We start from the raw sequence: 20,974 nt of genomic DNA on the forward strand, positions 1-20,974 counted from the left end.
TTGTAAAGTTGTCTGCTTCAAAAATTACCTTATATCTGGAAATAAAAAAGTGAGGGAATTGAAAAAATGTCTGGTTCTTCTACCACCAAAACAATGGTCACCTTGACCTGCGATGTATGTGAACGGGAATGTCCGAGGCTCTACAATCACACGAACAAAGAGTTCCACGAGATGAATCATATTCCTTCTACGACTGAAGGAGGCCCCAATGAACCCTGCAAACACGCTCTGACAGTCTCTACCTAAACTCTACACCTGGTCTGGTTTGGTCAAACAGAACTTCTTTGAAATGCATTTTTTTTCAAGTGAATACTTTTAAGTTTCTAAAGGCGTGTCACATTTTCCAGACTTGAACTCACTTGTGTCTCGGATCACGTCCTAGACCGCTCTATTGAATCATTTGTTGGCTGATATCCAGCTTCTGTTAACTATCTCCACATTTGGCGGGCTTCTAACATTGCATTTATTTTTTCGTTTAACTATTTGTGCCCTATTTCTAGCTGACAACTGTGTATAGCTGACAACTCTGTGTCCGGTTGGAGACGATTACCCTTTAGATTGGTTAATGTTTAGACTAAAAAGACATGAACGCATAAGAATGTGTCTTGCTAGTCATTGTTCCTGTCTTGATATTCTTTGTGTCATGATAGGTCTTGTTTCTATCTTGATAGGCTTTAGTATTTCTGACTTCACGGGACTTGGTATCTATGTTAAGATAGCTAGAGCTCTGTTTTTTTGATAGCCATGATATTTCTGTTTTGATAACTACGATATTTCTGTTTTGATAACTATGATATATCTGTTTTGATAGCTATGATATTTCTGTTTTGATAACTATGATATATCTGTTTTGATAGCTATGATATTTCTGTTTTGATAGCTATGATATATCTGTTTTGATAGCTATGATATATCTGTTTTGATAGCTATAAAATCTGTTTTCATAGCTATAAAATCTGTTTTCATAGCTATGGTATTTCTTTTTTTTTTAAATAGCAATACTACCTCTGTTTTGATAGCAATATTATATCTGTTTTAATAGCTTAGCTATGGTATTTCTGTTTTGATAGTCATAGTATCTCTGCATAACAGCCACGATATCTGATTTTTAGTTTAGTGGTGTCATTTTCCTGATAGTCTATAGTACACTTTAACATACTCACAAATAAATAAATCATAGTTCAAATATTGTCTTCGAAATGAAGCATAAAAATATTTTTAAGTAGGATGGTTTAAATTTTAAGGAGTAAAAAAAATGCAAATTTTATATTTTATTTGAATTTCAATAGTGCTAGTGCTGTTTTCAACTTTTTTTTATTGATCTGTCATCACCGATTAGTAATTTGTGCGTGCTTCTAGATTGTAGGGTAGCTGACTTCATACCAATAACATTAGATCAGTTAATGAAATAGATCTCCAAAATTACGTAACATACTCAAAAACTTTGCATTAAAGATTTTTATTCATCTCAAAATTGAGATAAATTGACTATAAAACGATTGCAGCATTGTATATCAGATCAACATAGTAAAAAGCTAATCAACCAACACCTTTTCTAGTGTGTTGAAAGGCTGGTGGCCCACATGTCATAATGTGCAGCTCTGACTTCGAGATAAGCAGACTAGCAAACACACCGAGAAACGAACAGCTTTACAATCCCTACCACTACCCTACGATGGCCCCAACCATTCCAACCGTAACGCCCCTCTCCTCCCTTCTCATATCTTGACTCTCTTTTCCACCAGATAAGTATTGAGGGTTGGTTGAGAACACCCCTGCTGTAGGAGACAAAGTCATGTGATCCTACCAGTTTGCGCTAGGTACACAAGAGGTTCAAAGGCGGACTCTCGATGGAGTCTTTGCCGAAGATAAACAAATAAAGCTGATGTTGGACTAGAAATGCTGTCTACATTAAACTCTCACAATAATTGTACAGTGACAAACAAACGAATCTATTTCAGTTATTTCAAACCTTTACATTTCTTTTCGCTATTTCTGTTTCTCTTTTGAAACATTACCGCTACTTTGTCACCTTTATTTTGTCTCTTTTTTAGTCACAACTTTGCTATCAGTAATCACTTGAACTACGCCTCTGGAGATAACAAAATTTGTAGTAGTTTGACCAACTTGAGCCGTGAAGAAAAACCACCGAAGGCCTTTACCTAAACGTAGAAATGTATTTTTTAAAAGTTGTTTAAGGACACACAGAGATAGCCCATTTGTTCATAGATATGACATTTTGGTCAAAATTCTCTCTGGTTTTAGTTATTTGTTCAAGTCACTCCGCTGATAGTGAAGATAGACTGTCCTAGTTTCTGTAATAGAAAATTTAAAACATCGCTAGTTTGTGGATGTGTATTTGTTTTAGACAAAGCCTGTGTTTATTTTTTTCTGATTTGATTTCCACTTTTACAAGTATTGAATCGTTGGTTTCAGCATCCGCGTGTTTCTGTGTGTTTGACGTCGGTATTGACACGGCAGTGTGTCTGAGATTAGGACTTACACATCTCTTCAACAACGTTCAGATATGCCGCAATAATCATGGATTTGAAAATAAGGAGTTCAGACTTTCAATTTAGACTTCCGATGGAATTAGGTAGTGATTTAGTTTTGTAGTGCAACACTTTCTACTTCTGATGATGTTTGTCTCTGTGCTTTGTGTGTTTTGAATCAAGTCCGTTCTTTTAGAGACAGCTTACATTCTCAATTATTTTCAAAATAATTGTTTTCAAAATATTTTTTTCCATATAATAAACAGTTGTAGTGTAAACAAGAATAAGTGTCCCCTTATGTTAGAAATGAATAAGTAAAGAATAAATAGTATAAAAAAAATAACAACTCTTATATTAAAACGCATAAAAATCAGAAAATAAAACCAAAAAGCGTTGGTTGTGTTTAGTTTGAGTGAAATTCACACATTTTACTTTTTAGTGATTTTTAATATAAGGGTGTTTTTTTTAATTTACTATTTATGATTGTAGCTTTTTTTCCTTTTAAACGTTTACAATACTTTACCACCACTAATAGATGTAATTCACTGTAGTTTTTTAGAAGTAACAAGAAAAATATCAAAAATAATATTTTTTTTAAACAAAAGCTCATATTAAGTGTAATTGTATCAATTAGTTTGGATCAATCATTTAATTATATGCATAATTGACCAAGACATAATAAATCTGTGCGATTAGAAATATTTTTACCAATTGTTTTGTTTAGCACTTAGCTTTCTCAATGCGCTATAATCCTGTCACCTGTCTAGACCAGTTGTGAAATGGGTTGTACAGAAGGGTATTTTTATGAATGTTTACATAATCGTTTTTTTTTAAATGTATATAAAAAATGTTCACTCAGGGCTCAAGAGTCCTCCAGGGGACTAACTCAACTTATACCTCAACATCTGTCAAGTACGATTTCTTTCCCTTGTTCAAGATACCAAACAAGATAATTAATTACTAATAGTAAATTAAGGAGGCGGGGTGGTTGAGCGGTAAAGCGTCCCGGGTTCGAATCCTGATGAAGACTGGGATTTTTTATTTCGGGATCTTTGGGCGCCTCTGAGTCTACCAAGCTCTAATGGGTACCTGACATTAGTTGGTGAAAAATAAAGTCGGTTGGTCGATGTGCTGGCCACATAACACCCTGGTTAACCGTAGGCCACAGAAACAGATGATCTTTACATCATCTGCCCCATACATCACAAGGTCTGAAAGGGTAACTTATTTACTTTAATAGTAAATTAACTTATTGGTTAATTTTTAGAGGCCCCCGAATGGGGAATGGACGCTATTAGTTTTGTGTGGTCTGTATGTCCGTCCGTCCCGTTTAGATCTCGTAAACCAGAAAAGATATTGAAAATCCGACATCATGATATTTGCAACGGCTACTTTTTTCTTTTCTGAAAGCGAAAATTTTAATTTTTCAAATCAACTATGCAAGCAATTTTTTCATAAAAATACAGCATTTTTACAACTATTCACTATTAATAATAACAAACGCGGGAGGCTGTTTAGTAAAGGAGATGACCATTTACCTTATTTTTAACACAGTTATACAAACGGTTTTAGTTTTTTTGTCAAAAAAAATCAAAATGAATTGCTTAGTTAAGTAAGTTCTGTCACACTAACTTCTAAATTTACAAAAAAAAAATTAACTTTTTTTTAAAGAGAAAAAATCAATTTAATATGTATATAAGGGAACATAATTTAAAACAACAATTAATAAATAGTTTTTCATATTATCGCGTGAACAGCAGCGCGGCGCCTTACTCATATAGGATTTTTTTTTTTCGGAAATGTTTTTTTTTTTCTTGAGGCTTTGAATAAGAGATTGACCCTTGACAGAATAATTAGATAATCATTGTATGACATCAGTTAGGCCAGGTTCACATCTAACTTCACCTTCACTTTCACTTTATACCTTGGTCTGCTGGACCGTTGGGGCACTACATAAGTTCGGTCAACCTTTTTTCTCCATTCTTCTCTTGTCATTTGCCTTTTCTTCTTCTTCTTCTTCTTCTTCATCGTTCTCATTGTTATGTTGGAGTGTTCATATGACTAGACCAATACATGAGATGAACTACGCAGTGGTTTCCAAATCAGGGAGCTCTCCATATAGTTTTCTTTCTATTGGGGTGATTTGGGGCCAATGTCTTATACGGGCCTCTTGGTAGAGAGAGCAGTTTTGGAGGACGTGGTCGGCATTTTCTGGTGATACTCCACATGGGCAGATTTCACTGGTTCCAATTTTGAGCTTCCGGAACATGTGTTGTCGCATTCTGTTGTGTCCGGTCCTGAGTCGAAAGATTAGACGTTGGTCTTGTTATAGCTTATAGTAAGCATCATCTTTCTTGTGATTTGGATGGGAGCTCGTCCATTTCTCATTTATTTTATCTACAATTAATTTCTTCATTTCTTCTGGATAGAGTGCAGAGTTTACTTGTGAGTTTGTTCTCCCACTCTTGGCGAGTGTGTCAGCCTTCTCATTTCCTGCTAGTTGTATGTGAGCTGGTATCCATTGAATAACAGTTTTTTTGCTGTTGTGGTTGAGCTTTGTGAGTGCTGTTCTGAGGTTTTTAATATAAGGGGAATCAGAGTTTTGCAGGCTTTGGAGGGTTGTTTTTGCGTCTGTTAGAAAGACAATCTGACTGTGAGGGGAACTTGGATGATTTGCTAGCATGGTAGCAGCTAGTGTGCTTCCCTTTCTGCTCTGAGACTGTCAGAGAGCTCTCCAGTTGCAAAGGATTTTTCTAGTTTTTCTCCATCTGGCCATTCGATAAGTATTCCAGCTCCTCCATGGAGTGATTTGCCTTTGATTCTGATATTCTTTATGAAAATATTGCCTTTTTTTTTACCTGCCTGGGGGGACAACTTCAGGGCCTATTTTGAGTTTGTGTTTTCACACGAACTGTCTTTGTAACCTTGTTTTTTCTTGATTTTTGAGTTGTCAGGTAAAAGAAATAATTGTGCAACATTTCAGCTTGATCCGAGATTGAGTGTGGGAGAAATAACGTGTACAAACTTTTTTACCAGACAGACAGAATGAGTTGATATACGCTTTGTAAAAACGGCTAATTGAAAGGATATTTTTAAGCGGATGCCATCACACATAGTAAACGTGTAAACAGGTATTCACAATTTGAATCGTTCTTTCTAAGTGTTCTACTTATTTCACATCTGGCAATCCAATAACGTTCTAGATATTTCCTTTCATTATTTATCACTTGATAGGGTTCAAACTATCATTACAGGCGATGGGTAAGGTGATCATAATTGTTGTTGCTTAGTTGCTCCACTTGATACAAAGGGGCATAATACTTGACAAATGGCACGGATGTTTTTGTAATGAAAACAGTTTGAGTTCTTCCAAGAGGATTGTTTGTTTCTCTCAAGGAAACGTAACATCAGCGGAAAGCCTATTCTGTTATATCGTTGTCATCTGCAAAGAAAGGCAAACAATAGTTAGTCATTAGTTTGCTCCAATATGGCAACAGTGGTTAGTGTAAGACTCATTTCAAAGTGCTGAATGCATAATCTTCTATATATATATAATTCTCTTCTTCCCTCAACAGTTTGGACGAGCAAGAAGTAAAGGAAAGATCACTCTCTTATTTCTGCGGATAGTAACCCCAGGAAAAAACAAGAGGGGGGGGGGAGAACAAGTGGCTATTCACACGTCGCTACGGATGGCTGCGCGCTGGACTGTCAAACCCTGCCCGCTAATTCGTCCTGCGTCCTTCAACTCTGAAGGAACATCCGAAACATGTCAAACATTTTACACACAAACATTTTACAAACACTAAGTAGCAGCGCCGGACTTAACCATTGTGACAAGAAGTCATGGAAAGAGAACAAGTAATCTACTATGTATATTCACCCGTCACTAAATAGCAGAGCCGGACCTAAGCATTGTGGGGCCCTATGCGAAACGGATTTCGCGGGGCCAAGTTTGGGTAGGGAAACGGACAATAAGTGAAATTTAAGAGTTTGTATTAGAAAATAAATTCGTCTATGCATTTTATTCATTCTTTACTATGTACAGAATTACTTTACGAGCCTTGCGTGTAGCAAAATCATACAGTATATCATGATAATTCTGTTTCCTACATAGATCACGCGTTGGATTGGCGTTTTCCATATTGAATGACACCTCAAAATGACAATTTTTGTCTATATATTTCCGTATTTTTAAGGACTTTTTCATATATTTTCGTAATTTCGGGAGATTTCCAGGAGCTCCGCGTAAATCAACAGGAGGGCGCTGGAAATCTTGTTATAAAATGGTTTAATTTAATAATTTATACACCTAGAATTAGTGCGGGTCCTATGAAAGCGCGGGGCCCAAAAAAATAGCTAACCTGACATCTATCCTTTTGCTAATATCAATCTACGGTTAGCTAATATCAATCTTTCGGCTAATTAATATCCATCTATGGGTTAATATCAATCTGTCGGTTAGCTCATATTAATCTATGGGTTAGCTGATATAAATCTATGGGTTAGCTAATATAAATCTTTCGGCTAGTTAATATTACTCTATGGGCTAGCTAATATCAATCTATGGGTTAGCTAATGTCTGTCGTTTAGCTAATATTAATCTATGGGTTAGCTAATATCAATCTGTCGGTTAGGTAATATCAATCTATGAGGTCATTTCCACTTCCTTTAGACGCGGTCTAAAAAAAAAACAATCCTAATAGCAATAATTAGGTAGATCTAGAGTCTTTTTCTTTTTTTTTTTGACAGAGAGACAGAAAGCAAGTAATGGTATTTTGCAACACTGTCAAAAAAAATCCTAATAGCTTTGAAAAGATAAATCTAGATCTTTTGTCAATTCGCTACGCTGCCGAATATAACGAATAAAAAAAATAATTGATATTGGTTTTTAGTTCGACAACAAAAATACCAAGAGAAATTTATCAAAGGGAAAGGGATGGGTAACATTTTGGTGGTGGGGGGGTTGGTGCTGGAGCGAGGGGGTAAGTCAAGGTGGCGGATTGGATACTGTTTATCTCACTGAAACAAAATCAGACTTGTGTAACGTGATGGTCTATAGTCTATATCATATATGACCACATACCCACATACAGTACTTTTTTATCAACAACATCCTTATGAAGTCTACAAGATTTATGGCCGCATACTTACGTACAGTACATGTTTTGGTTGTTTTTTTTTTTTTGCAACATCTTTCTGTACTCTTGAAACTGGAAGAGAAAACAAACAAACAAACAAAAAAGGTTAGAAAGAGAGATTGTGTTATCACACAAATTCAGAGGCCCCCATTGGTCCGCCAATTGGCTAGGAATATACAAGCCATTTTTTTAAAAATTATCTAACTGTATAGTACGCTGTTCGCGTTCGATTTGCTTTTTAATGTGATACTACCGTATAATTAATTAATAAATTTGCACTAAAGCAAAGTTCGTATCAAATTTTTAAAAATTCAATTTGAATCAGTATTTCATTCAATGAGTTAGTTAATAAATAGAAAATATATTTTATAATGAACCATTGATACTTTCCATTGTGACTTTCGATGCTAATTTTTTTCTGGTATCAATGTGCGAATCTATGAATGAAGCTTGAGTTTTAAAAGAATTCTGTGTGTGTGACCTTTTTTTAAAACTTACCTCCCCCTAATAAACGATATCATTCTTGATTTCAACTCATTAAATTAAATTAATGTTTGGTCTTATAAACCTTAATTTGTGTTATATAAAAAGAGCATGCATTCTCCTACAGTTCTATACCAAAAGTAACGTTTTCTTAATACAAACAAAAATGTTATTGAAGTTTAATCATAACAGGATAGAATGCACAAATGTGAATAATGAACAATTCTGTCAGAACGTGGAAAAATAATTACGGAGATAAAGAGTTAAAGTGTTGTATAGTTAATTTTAAAAATCAAAAGGTCCACTTTCGGAAAAAGAAAACATTAGCCGGATCCGCTAAAAATATTGTGCATATCCGCTCAGTAAACTTGAAAATTGTATCTCACGGCAATTCAGGCCACTCCAAACTTATCTAACTTTCCACTACGAGCAACATTGATGCCTCATACATTTGTTGTTTCCATTGAATGTCCTGACTATAAGTAGTAGTATTTTGCTTATTTCTTTATTTGTGCAATAATTGCAGTATAAATATCTATTGATTGCCTTCTATCAATACTATCACAATTGTAGATTAGAATTTCCTGGGCGAACTATTCGAATCATAAACATCCGAGGCTTTAGACTACTGTCGTTGCTATCAAAATCCTAGACATTGATTGCAATTCACTTTATCTCGTGCCCAGTCCGCCATCATCATTCAAATATTTACATTGATTGTTTGCTTACACATTCCAAAGTGTGTATGTGTCGGTCAAACTATATCTCTATCCTTTCCATCTGTCTACCTTTTTCATAGATTTAGACAATTGACATGTGCAAAGCTCATAGATGGTTTGAATAAATTAAAAAGGGAGATAAAGGTAATTTGCTACATTTAGTTTAATTTATCAAAGTCAAACCATAATACACTTTAATACAGTATTCTATTTTATTTTAAAATTACCTTTTACTTTGCTAATTTCCACAATGGCGCACTAAAGGACTTTCGTTTTTTACTATTCTTATAGCTTCTGTGTTCAAACATTTTCCAGGCGTTCTTTCTGTGTAGGCCTATATATGACACCAGTAGATCATCGTAAGAGATTTTACAAGGGAAATACATTTTTTTCATAGGGGAGTCGTATCATTTAGTTTCTGTACAAGAGTCACTCCACAATCTCGAATCACTTTAAATGTTCATAGGACACATTTTCTAAACACAAATATATTAGCAAAACATCTACAGCAATATAATAGGAAGATCAACCAAAACTAGGCTAACAATAGCCTAATATTTTTGGCCATCGTCCTTGACCTTGTACAACGCACGAGCTCCTTCCACCTGTGCACCCAAATGTTCTAAGTGGACTACAAATTTTACCATCAGGACATGAGCGAATTGAAGCCGAAGAACGTTGGGTCAAAAAGAAACTGGTCTCATTTTTTTCAGGTGTTTTTTTTTTATGAGTTGAGGCGAAATGAGGCCTCGTTTCTATAGTTGTTAAACCTTTTATTGTTTTTAGTTCTTGGAAAATGTGAATCCACACGCGCGGGTAAAAAAAAATATAAGGCCAAACTTTTTTGTGTCTGTGTGAAGCATAGAATCATCAATAAACTGAGTGCTATGGGCTTGGTTAAGTCGAACCTAGAACTTAAAAGCTTGAGGCCGTACCTCAGTCTGAAATAACGTACTTGGCGAGCACGCACTAGAGAACATTGGGCTCTTACTTTCTTCTTTAGCCTCAATTTCAACCTGGAGGCTGAATATAACATGGATTTGGTTTTCTCATAGAACTGTCATTGTCAGCTGTGCCTCCTAGGTGTATGTTTACTGTATCTAACTGCAAGTTGCAAGCCTTCAGACATTTTAGCTAGTTAGAAAATCTGTTAACCTTTTCCCCATTGAATAAACAATGAATTGGCAGTCGCTAGCCAACAGTAAATTTTGAAATCTCCGACGCTTGAGCGCATTTCAATTTGATAAAAACAATAGGACCGATTTAAATATATGTCCAGTTTAAAAACAACGCTTGATTAATTAATATTTTTTTACTGTTTTTTACTATTGTGACAATGATATAGATCTAGATTAGAAAGAAATAAGCTCGGAATTGGTTTCGGTTGATATATATTTGAGCTTTAGTTGTATTCCAATCAGCTCAGTTGCTAACATGTTGGCCTTCCATCATGGATGCTCGAGACCTCCATTTTGAATTCAGACTTGATCAACTTTTAACAGTTTTAAAAACACTATTGAAAAAGCAGGCACGGAATTTAATCTGTTTTTTTTCTTTTAAGTATTTTTGTTTATGTTATCTGAGAATTGAGATAAGCGATGGTTGATTTAGAGTAGATTTTCGAGCTAAATTAAGAAAATACAAAACATGGCTATGTTTGCTTCGTCTCCATTGCAGTGTATCATTTGGCCCATCAGATACGATTGAGTGTTGCACTATATTCTCCCAAGTCAGACATCATCATAAAACAAAAGTCTGAATGTTTGGTTCAACACTGGTAGGTTGCTTAGCAGTAATAATCCATTTTATGTTTCAGATTGACTTCTTGTTCCAATGGTATTTGTAAATCATATCGTTCAGTTCTCTTTGTCTTATTTTTTGATAACATTATTTCAGTCGCTATTAATTATATTCATTCTTTACTAATTTGAAGTTCATGCACATCGTTGGGAAAAAAGTTATTAGCTCATTGGCCACACTGGGAAAACTCAACTTTGACCGTTATAATTTAAAAAAAAAAAGAAATTAAAAGAAATTAGATTTAGCTAGAGAACTAGAAAATATTTATTTATCTCCCATGTGTCGAGTATTTCTGCATGTTGGCATTATTAATTGAAGCGTTCAGTAAATGAATGTTCTGGAACATTTTGTGCACCGTCTTCTAAGTTTAGAGTCTAAAGGCCTATCAGTGGAATATTTGAAAGTCTAGTGTATACATTCACTAAACCAGGATTCTTTCTCGAGGGGTTATATCGCTGTATAAGTTGTTAAAAGGAGGTGTTGTCCAAAAAAAAAAAAAAGGATTTTTTAAAATATTGTTATTGTTGAATTTTTAAAAATATGTTTATTAACTTAGATACAAGTGTTAAGTTTGATTTTTTTAAAAATATTTGACAAGGGCTTTCCCGTTGAGAGCGTGGCCATGTGCGGCCGCATTATCGTCTTCCACTAAATGTACCATGAAAGTACCTGATATCACTTTTCTTCGTCCACCAGGCTCAGCATGATAGTAACCAGGCTCAGCATGATAGTAACTGCTACCACTCTTCTTCCACAAGATGTACCATGATATCAACTGCTATCACTCTTCTCCCACTAGATGTACCATGATATCAACTGCTATCACTCTTCTCCCACTAGATGTACCATGATATCAACTGCTATCACTCTTCTTCCACTAGATGTACCATGATATCAACTGCTATCTCTCTTCTCCCACTAGATGTACCATGATATCCACTGCTATCACTCTTCTTCTGTCTTGGACCTAACTAGGTCTATACCATAGCTTTCTCTATGTCTGTCCACTAGGCTAAGTCGCATCTCTAAGGCGAGACTTCACGCTTGAAGCGCCTGTTTTATCGGGAAGTGTCTTAAATTGCACTACAACTATTAACCAGTCATCGATCTATGTTAGGAGCCGAGATAATTTCTCTGTTTGATTACCACTTCGATTGGCAGACCACGCACGTGCTTTTTGAGGTAGTGAGTAGATACACACACACACACAGTGATAGAAAGAGGGTGGAAGAGAGTAAGGGAGGGGTGATCTTTGTTTAAAAAAAAAATGTTTTCAGCGCAAAAATGTTAGTTTGTTAAATACAAAACTAGTTGGTTTTTCTTTTTTTAATCTTGTTAGTCGAAAGCAAATATCTTGTTGTTCTAATGGTATCTACAAAAAAAAAGATAACTAACCATTTGATGAGTAGCAGTTGTTCTTTAGTTCTGGCTAGATGATTGTTCAATCTATTCATTGGCTTGACAATTAAGTGAATAGTGCTCTTGGTATGACTACATTACCCTCACCCACCTCACCCTTTCCCATGTAGTTCTTAAATATCTTTGGCCATATTCTTAGGTGGACTTCAGTCTTGCTTATATAGTGTCCTGATGTTCATGGGGATTTAGGGATTAATAAATTCCTATTTTTCACAGCAATTTTCTTTGAGTTCTACTGTGATTAAGTCTAAAAAGTAGAAACTTTGCGATTCAAAGTGAGCAAAATAAACAGGAAGAAAAAGTTCTCGTGAGACCTTACACTTAGACAAATGTTTCTGTTCCAGTCTGATCAATAGAGACTTTTTTCTATACATCAACAAACTAATATTATCTCTTGTCAATGATTTCGTCAGTATTGTCCATCTTAACTGCTGTATTTCAATTACATCCAGTGGTGAAAGAGATTTGTCAAATGTAAATTCTGGTCTGTCTTGACCAAATAAAAACAGAAGAAAGACAAATAGAGGCTTCTATCAAAGGAACTAAGGGTGAAAGGATAAGAACATAGACTCAGATAGGAATGGCCTGTTAAAGACTTGTATTTGGGAAGCAATTTGGTTAATTTCTAGTCAAGTTGTGGACTGGGTCAAGTCCCATTGATTCATTCGGACTTCTTCAAAAGAGCAGACGATAGTTTATGCCACTATTTCATCTTCTCCTCTTTCAGAGTTCAACAAAGAGATCTCGCGACCAAATACAATCTTTTCTAAGCGCGTTGGATATTGACGCGTGGAGTCTGTTGCTGCTCCAACAGCTTATGGCCGAAGCCCACTGGTCTAAATGTTGCTATAGATTGTGCATCGATTTGGGCAGGAGAACTCTTGCTGTTAAAACGGGAGATAACCTTCAAAGAATAAAAGTTGTATTTCTGCCCACGACGATCTCATCTTAAAACTTGTTTGTTGTAAAGGAAACTATTTGTCCAAGTTTCTGTTCTATCATTGTTATGCCCCTTGCAACCATGCAGGAGGAAGTACAGGATGATAGAATGATGGGCCAATGGACAGGTTAGTGTTTTTGTTTTGCATAAGTCTAATTATTATCTAGTTCAATTAAAGAGTCCCTTTGTGTTGCATCGCTTTTTATTTGAACAAGAAAGAAGATAAAGTTAGTAACGCTCTGTGGAAAAAAAGTTTTATCATGGAAACATCTATTATAATGAAAAGGGAAAAAAATGAGACAAAAAAAAGACAACACTATTTTTTTGTGATTGGCTCTACAGGTCCCCGCAGATTGAACAAATAATTCAAATTTAATAGATGCTGGCGTTACACGCAAACTCTTATTCAGATTTATTAGAGATCTTTTGTCAATAAGATCGACAAAAAAATATGTGCCCCAACTTGTGATTCTATTGAACTAGATAGTTAAGTTTTACCCTTAGTATAGGATCATTGTTATATTGACATTTCCTCTTGATAAACAATTATGACAATTATAAATCCTTTTGATTCCTTTTTTATCCGCCACTTTAAATATTTTCTGGTAATTTCTTCTATTCTTCAATAAAAGAAATTGCTGATTCTTTAATAAAACAAATTGCTGATTCTTTAATAAAACAATTGCTGATTTTTTAATAAAACAAATTGCTGATAAAATAGATTTCCTTTTGCGTGATTTATTTTTTAAAAATGCCTATTCATGTTAATGTTCGTCTAAACTTCTTCTAGTTTAAATAACCGAGAGAGAGGCTGGGAGTGTTTTGATATTTATGCAGATGTAGTCAATTGCCTGACCGATAGTAGGAAAGAAATGATTTTGTATTTTTAGTGAAGCTACCAGAGACACATCAGTCTTTGTATTTTGTATAGACAAGCTAATGATGAAAATATTTCCGCCAATGTCAATGCTGTTGTGGATAATGGTTGACCAAGGATTACCTTTATGTATATATATCACTAGCACTACCAACCAATTTAATCTCGTTAATACCTTTATGTGTTTGTGGGTTTCTTAAAATATAACTACATTTCGTTAAGATTTAAACGAATTCCTTATAGTTGTTAAGTTGATACAGATTAACATAGCGGCAGATATTATGACCAAGTGCAATGTAAGTATATTCTCATTACAAGTTAAATGTAGGCCTATTAAATTTTGTGCGCTCCCGAAAGTGGAATAGCCGCTAGTAGTTTTGTGTGACTGTCAGTCTTTTCGTCCGTCCCGTTTAGATCTCATAAACTAGAATAGATATTTAAAATACGATGTAATTATATTTTAAATCTTTTAAAATTCTGATGCAACGGCTAGTTTTTTGTTTTCTAAAAGCGAAAAATTTAATTTTTAAAACCAACTATGCAAGCAAACTTTTTAAAAAAATAGACCATTTTTTACAACTATTCACGATTAATAGTAAAAAACATGGGAGATTATTTAGTAAGGGAAGTAGTCATATAGCATATTTTTAATACGTATATGTAAACAGTTTTAGATTTTTTGTCAAAAGAATGTTTAAAAAAAGTTGTATTACTAATTTAAGTATCTTCTGTCATACTTGCCACTTACATTTTAAACACAATGTTGTTGTTTTTTCAAGAGAAAAAAATCTATTTATTATGCATATAAGTCGAATATAATGTAAAACAACATATAATAAGTAGTTATTTATATCATACACGTGAGGCATCCGAGTCATGCTTTGGATATAAAAAGTAAATGAAATGGGAAAAGTTTTTTGTTGAGGCATTCATTGAGCTACAGACCCTTTACTAAACAATTAAATCGATTAAGCAATCATCCAATAACATCAGTTAGGCCATGCAGACCACTAACTATATCCTCATAACTATCAGCTCATTGAATACATATGAGCATTAACAATGTAATAATAATAACATTAATAAATACCCGTATCCTATGGTATCAAGTCGTTAATCGAACAGTCAGTGCAACAGTATCGGCAAGACTATCGACAGAGATAAGGTTGTTGTTGTTGATAGTTTGTAGTTCATAGCTTCTTTCTGAAACTATTGAAACCTGCCTTTTTACCTGCCTGAGCGTTATGTCTTGTAACCTTGTTAATACATGCAGGGGCGGTCCTAAAGATTGCGGGAATATGCGAAACGGATTTCGCGGGGCCTAGTCTGGATAATAAGTGAAAATTAAGATTTTTTTTTTTTTTGAAAATAAATACGTCTTTGCATTTTGTTCAAACTTTACTAAGTACAAAATCACGGTCTACAATAAACCGATAAGCATTCAGATCTGCCTTTTAGATGTACTATCGACTTGCAAAATATCGCTTTTGAATTTTTTAAGAGATCGAGATAGATTTAGAAATGTATTTACATGCCACTGACAATTACAGTAAATAAAAAGTATTGGAACTTCTTGTTTTGGTTGAAATTCGCCTTATTATTTTTATTAAATGAAAGCTGACATTGCCGTTTTTTAAGTCGCTAGTAGGATTGGCGTTTTTCATATTGAATGGCACCCCAAAATGACAATTTTGTTTAGGACATTTTTATGAGTTTTCAGGATATTTTAATAATTTCAGGAGAATTCCAGGAGCTGAAAAATCAGAAGGCAGCGGAAACCCTGTTAAGTTAAAATGGTTTAATTTAATAATTTACAACTAGTGTTTGCGCGGGGCCTATGAAAGTGTGGGGCCCAATGCGGCCGCATAGGTTGCAGTGCCCTAAGGCCGGCCCTGAACATGAGATGAATTACTTATTTTTATTTTTTTTTAAACTTGCTAAAAACGTGAAGCAGTAGAAGCCAGAAATTTGATGTTTTCCTGCTTTACATGAACATTTGAATGCATGAAATTTGAAAGGAGATGAATGACTTCCAAAGATTTGTTCTAACTACCTAGTCTGCGTTACATAAAGTAATGTAATTTTTTTGTGTAATATTTTATTTAATATTTTGCATATTGAATTTTCAAAATAAATTATGAACCAAATGTTAAATTGTTCTAAACTATTCATGAGACACCAAAATACAGACAACTCTTGAATAGCGTTTCAATTAGGATTTGTTTCTCAACGAAAAACTGTATAATGTTTTCTATTTTTTTTTTTTTTTTTTTTTGTTGACAAATTGATTTTTTTCATCAGATACACACATTGTCCTATAGCAAGAGATTTAGTAATTCAAGTACGCAACGGTTTCGCCCGTAGATTTGTTCCTAAGCAATATATTGTTTATTATGGCCGGATTTGTTCCCGTTTTATATTGTTTATTATGGCCGAACACTCCCTTCTTTTCTTTTTTTAAATTTTAATAAACATTTTAACGATCAACCTTACACTTTTACTTATCCGCTCCACCCCACCCACCCCCCGGTCAACAACAAAAAGTTAGTCCTTCATACACATTCCCGTTCCCATTTCTACAATTCTTTTGGTATTTTGTTCTATAAATAAAGAGCAATATCAATTCGGTTATATTAATTGTAATTGTTGTATTTGTCCCATTAGAATGTAGCGAAATAACAATAGATCTAGATTTATCTTTTCAATGCTATTATAAAGAGATGTTTTTTTTTTTTTTTTGTTTGTTTTTTTTTGGACAGTGTAACAAAGTATTATTACTTGCTCTCTCTTTCTCTGTTTGTCTGTCTGTCTTTCTCTCTCTCTCTCTCTAAAAAAAAGAAAAACACGATATATCTTTAATGCTATTAGGATTGGTTTAGTATTTTTTATTCAGACCCGTCTAAAAGGAAGTGCAAAAGACCTAAGGAATATTTTAAAATGTAGACTTAGGGAAATAGAAATAATCAGGCATGTCCGCTAAGCGCACGACCAGCCATTGCTGTTCACTTAATAAAAAACTAATAGCCAATTATTGATACAAAGATATATTACAAATTTCGGCATGACAACAACCGAATATGTACAATATGTCAGACGAGCGACTTAAGATAATCTTTTGGCATTGTTTTGTAATAAAAAAAAAAATATAAAAGAACAGGTTTCGAGCTTGCACTTCAAAACGTCTGCTCGATTTCCCAGCGCAGTTACCAAAAAAGCTATAGGCTTTTTCATTTAAATGGAACTAGGATAAGGATGTAGATCTACCTAAACTAAACTTCTGATTTAGCACTCTTAAGATATACATGTATATAGAGATCTCCCAGATCTAAGATCTAAATTTGGAATAATTTGGATGTAATTTAGATAAGATTTAAGTAAAATAGAAAAGCCTAGATAATCTAACAATAGACTGAAAGCAACATTAACAACATATGGCAATTAAAATATACCCTTTAAGTCTAGATTTAGATCTACAAATTGAAATTCTAGATCTTGATCTAGTTTATATAATTCTTAACTAGATCTAGAATGATTTTAATTAGAATATAAATCTAGATTAAGTGTAAACAAATATATAGATCTAGTGTTAAAAATATGGACTTAGTGAAAATAAATCTAGATCTAGTGAAAAAATCTAGATTAGAAAAAATCCTTAAGCCTACGTCACACGGCCTAGTTAGACTAAAAATGTTTTTATCTATACGAGAACGTTTGCGAGGTTTAATAAACATTAGTGCATCGAGTTCTTATTAACACTTCATTTAAAGAATTCAATCCATATTACGTCAAAGGAAAAAAGTCCTTTACGTCACAGGACCTAGTTAGACTAAAATGTCTTTAACAATACGAGAACGTTAGCGAGGTTTAATAAACATTAGTGCACCGAGTTCGTATGAACATTTCGTGACGTAAAAGAAAAAAAATTACATATACATATAAAGACACATATGTCTTTATTAAGGCTATGTGGGACACTTGACACTCTATTTTTTATTTATCAATCAAATTTATCCATATTTCACATATATAATCCCTATTTTAAAAAAAAAATAAAAAAAATCTTGTTAAATTGTTGTCTCTTTACCGGTTGTCATGGTAACGGCCGCCATATTGGATTTTGTTTATCTTTTTTAAATTGCTAAGGCTTCAAAACTATTTATGCAATTACAATAAAAATATATACAGTGTGTAAAGCAACCATGCCACAACATTTTCTAGTTTCTAAATTTTTATTTCATATTTCATACTATTTATTGCAATAAAGACAAAATGTTACTTCAAACATGAAAAATGTAAAATAGAAGTTGTTGTACTTCGTTTTAGTTAAAAGCAGGACAAGGTTGAATGAATTCTATGCATAATTAACGAAGTTTTAGTAAAAAATTAAAATGTGAATAAAAATAGTATTTTGAGAAAATCGCTAAAAACGAGGAAAATTTTTAATCAAACTACTTTTTCTAAAATATTTTTACAAAAATATAAATGTAATTTATTTGTTAGCATATAGAGAATAAACAGATGAAGTTTCCATATAATATCTTGAAAAATAATGATGTTATATGAAAATAAATAAATAAATTTAATTTAAAAAAAAACGCCAAAAAATGGTCAGAAGCTCTAAATATTACAAAAATTTATTTTAAAAGTACTCAACACACTTTTAATATATTAAGATTATTTATAAAATGAATTTAATATGCTAGAGAGCTATAGTTGACTTAGTAGCAGTAAACTTAATTTGAAAATTATAATTTTAAGAAAATCGCGAAAAAGAAGAAAAAGGTTCAAAAAATGTAAACCATATATAATTTTTCAAATAATTAATTTGCAGTCTGTTTTTAGACAAAATGAGAAAATATTGTATGTTTTATTTAAATTTTTTATAATAATCATGCTATAAAAAAAAAGAAAGATGATATAACATATAATGAACAAAAAGCTATAATGGCGCTTTGCGTCGGTCGAGATGCCATGATGCAATAAATCCAAGATCATCTTTCTCATTTCTTCTTCTGCTGTATATACATTGAACATGTTTACATTTCTTCTTAATTGAAACATCAGGCTTTATTTGTTAGTACTTATATAGAGAGTGATAGCTGAAAACAAAAAAATATATATAACAGTCTTGTTTTGTTTTTAATAAGTTGTGGAATAAATTTTTATAATTTAATATTAAATTAAATTTATAAAAGCATATAGATGTTAAAAAATGTATATATATATACATATATATATATACATATATATATATATATATATATATATATATATATATATATATATACTTACTATTTAAATAAGTAATCAATGATTAAATAGTTAAGCGTCGCCCCCAAGCCAAAATGCTGCACTTGTTCTTCTTAGTGCCACCCCGTTTTAACTTTCAGGTCTCGGTTTCACAAGTTTCAAACATTTATTGTGATTTTACTTTTTACTTCAAACCTGGTGAATTGTGAGGGGTGAGAGTTGGGTCTAGATTCATTATGAGACTGAAGTAATTAAGGCCATTGATTCTCTTTTTTTTATTAGTGCCATGTTATAGTTATGTACAACAAGAACACTTTGCCATGTTATAGTTATGTACAACAAGAACACTTTGCCATGTTACAGCTATGTACAACAAGAACACTTTGCCATGTTACAGTTATGTACAACAAGAACACTTTGCCAGATCTGTAGTTTTGGTTTCATCTTCTCTAACTTTCTGCAGACCGTAGAAACATAAAATGAATTAGAACTAGATTTAGAAAGTATAAAAATTTGTAAATGATTATTTATAATTTATTTTAAAAAATATATAAATTTAAGACATCCTACTCTCTAGATCTAACCAACCAGACAGATTATGAAAATATATATCCATTTGATGTGAACTCATCAAGTCATTTATATTTGATGTGAACTCATCAAGTCATTTATATTTGATGTGAACTCATCAAGTCATATAGATTTATCTCATCTTTTAGTTAGCATGCTATTTATGTGGGTGTAGACGTATACACATATTTGAAATATAAGTACGTTTAGTATTTACGAATAAAAAACAAACAGATTCGTTGCCGTGAAGAACGAAACTTCAAATATCCAGAGTCTCGATACCAAGAAGACATTTCTGTCCTACAAGGTTGTTAGTAGTAAAAAAAAATGAAAAAGTACCATCAATTCTTTTGTTGTTGTTTTTTCATCCAGGTGATGTTAGTGTTTGTTCTGTTGGTCACGTACTATAAAAAGAGAAAAAAAATCGTAGAAATAGTCGTAAAAAGAAATACACATGCGAAGATTTCACTTGAGGCTTGGTTATGATATTCCACAGAAGTGATGAGTTTCCAAATAGCTGGTACTAAGATGAGCGACCTCAGACAAAAACTCAGCAAGTAGGGATGGTTGGGGAAGGGAACGAAATGAGACGGTCATGTTTTTCTAGCCCCTCCTTCCCTCCCTTTTTTTTCTCCCAGGACACAAGAAAATTGACCGAAACCTGATGTTGATCTAGCCGAGCAGTAGAGGAATCCAAACCGGTCTTTTCTTCTGAGAGAGTTCTGACTTTCCCAGACGGACCATGGATCTCCATCCAATCAGCGCAACAGAAAATTTTTGGGAAAAGTCACTCTCTTAAAAAAATATTTAGTCTCTTGCATTAGAACTTTTTGGATCTGGTTACTGATATAAATGTACTGTCTGCGTATGTTAGACGCGTGCATGAATGTGTGTTAGGTCCTCAGTGTAGAAAATAGTGGATTAAATGAAAAGATAACGAACATTCGAGAGAAAGAAGATAATTTGGTTGGCTTCGGTCGCTACTCAGACTTTCAACTGAATTAGACTTGGCTTTCTCTGTCATCCACTCACAGAATCTTAAGCTGATGATAAAATAAAGAGGAAATGACGGCAGAAAGAAATGGTCATTTTGAAGTCATTTTTTTTTCTGTAGAAAATAATCCTGTAACCTTCAATGTAAAAATACTGTTTTCTCATTCAACGTAGTCAAGTAACTTAAGTGACCAATGTCCAACCACTGGCGGATCCAGGGGGGGGGCGGTAGGGGCGATCGCCCCCCCCACTCGGCCAACCCCCCCCCCCCCGAAGGGGGGGGGCGGAAGAAT

General features: G+C 33.6%; 1 protein-coding gene across 8 annotated transcripts in view; it reads left to right on the forward strand.

Annotated features, from left to right (window-relative positions):
* Positions 1 to 362: 362 nt before the first annotated feature.
* The window catches only part of LOC106057102 (uncharacterized), a 133,559-nt gene continuing 112,947 nt past the window's right edge, over positions 363 to 20,974 (forward strand). Inside the window, exons 1-3 of one of the 8 annotated variants that reach the window (XM_056024510.1) lie at positions 363 to 2,596; positions 10,510 to 10,609; positions 12,268 to 13,118. In XM_056024510.1, coding sequence (XP_055880485.1) covers positions 13,058 to 13,118 — 61 coding nt within the window. In that variant the 5' untranslated portion in view covers positions 363 to 2,596; positions 10,510 to 10,609; positions 12,268 to 13,057. Of the gene's footprint in view, positions 2,597 to 10,509; positions 10,610 to 12,267; positions 13,119 to 20,974 lie in introns of those variants that run through there. The other 7 variants (XM_056024513.1, XM_056024508.1, XM_056024511.1 and 4 more) reach the window with 7 other exon arrangements.

This window comes from Biomphalaria glabrata, chromosome 3, assembly GCF_947242115.1.
Source record: "Biomphalaria glabrata chromosome 3, xgBioGlab47.1, whole genome shotgun sequence".
Taxonomy (NCBI): Eukaryota; Metazoa; Mollusca; class Gastropoda; family Planorbidae; genus Biomphalaria; species Biomphalaria glabrata.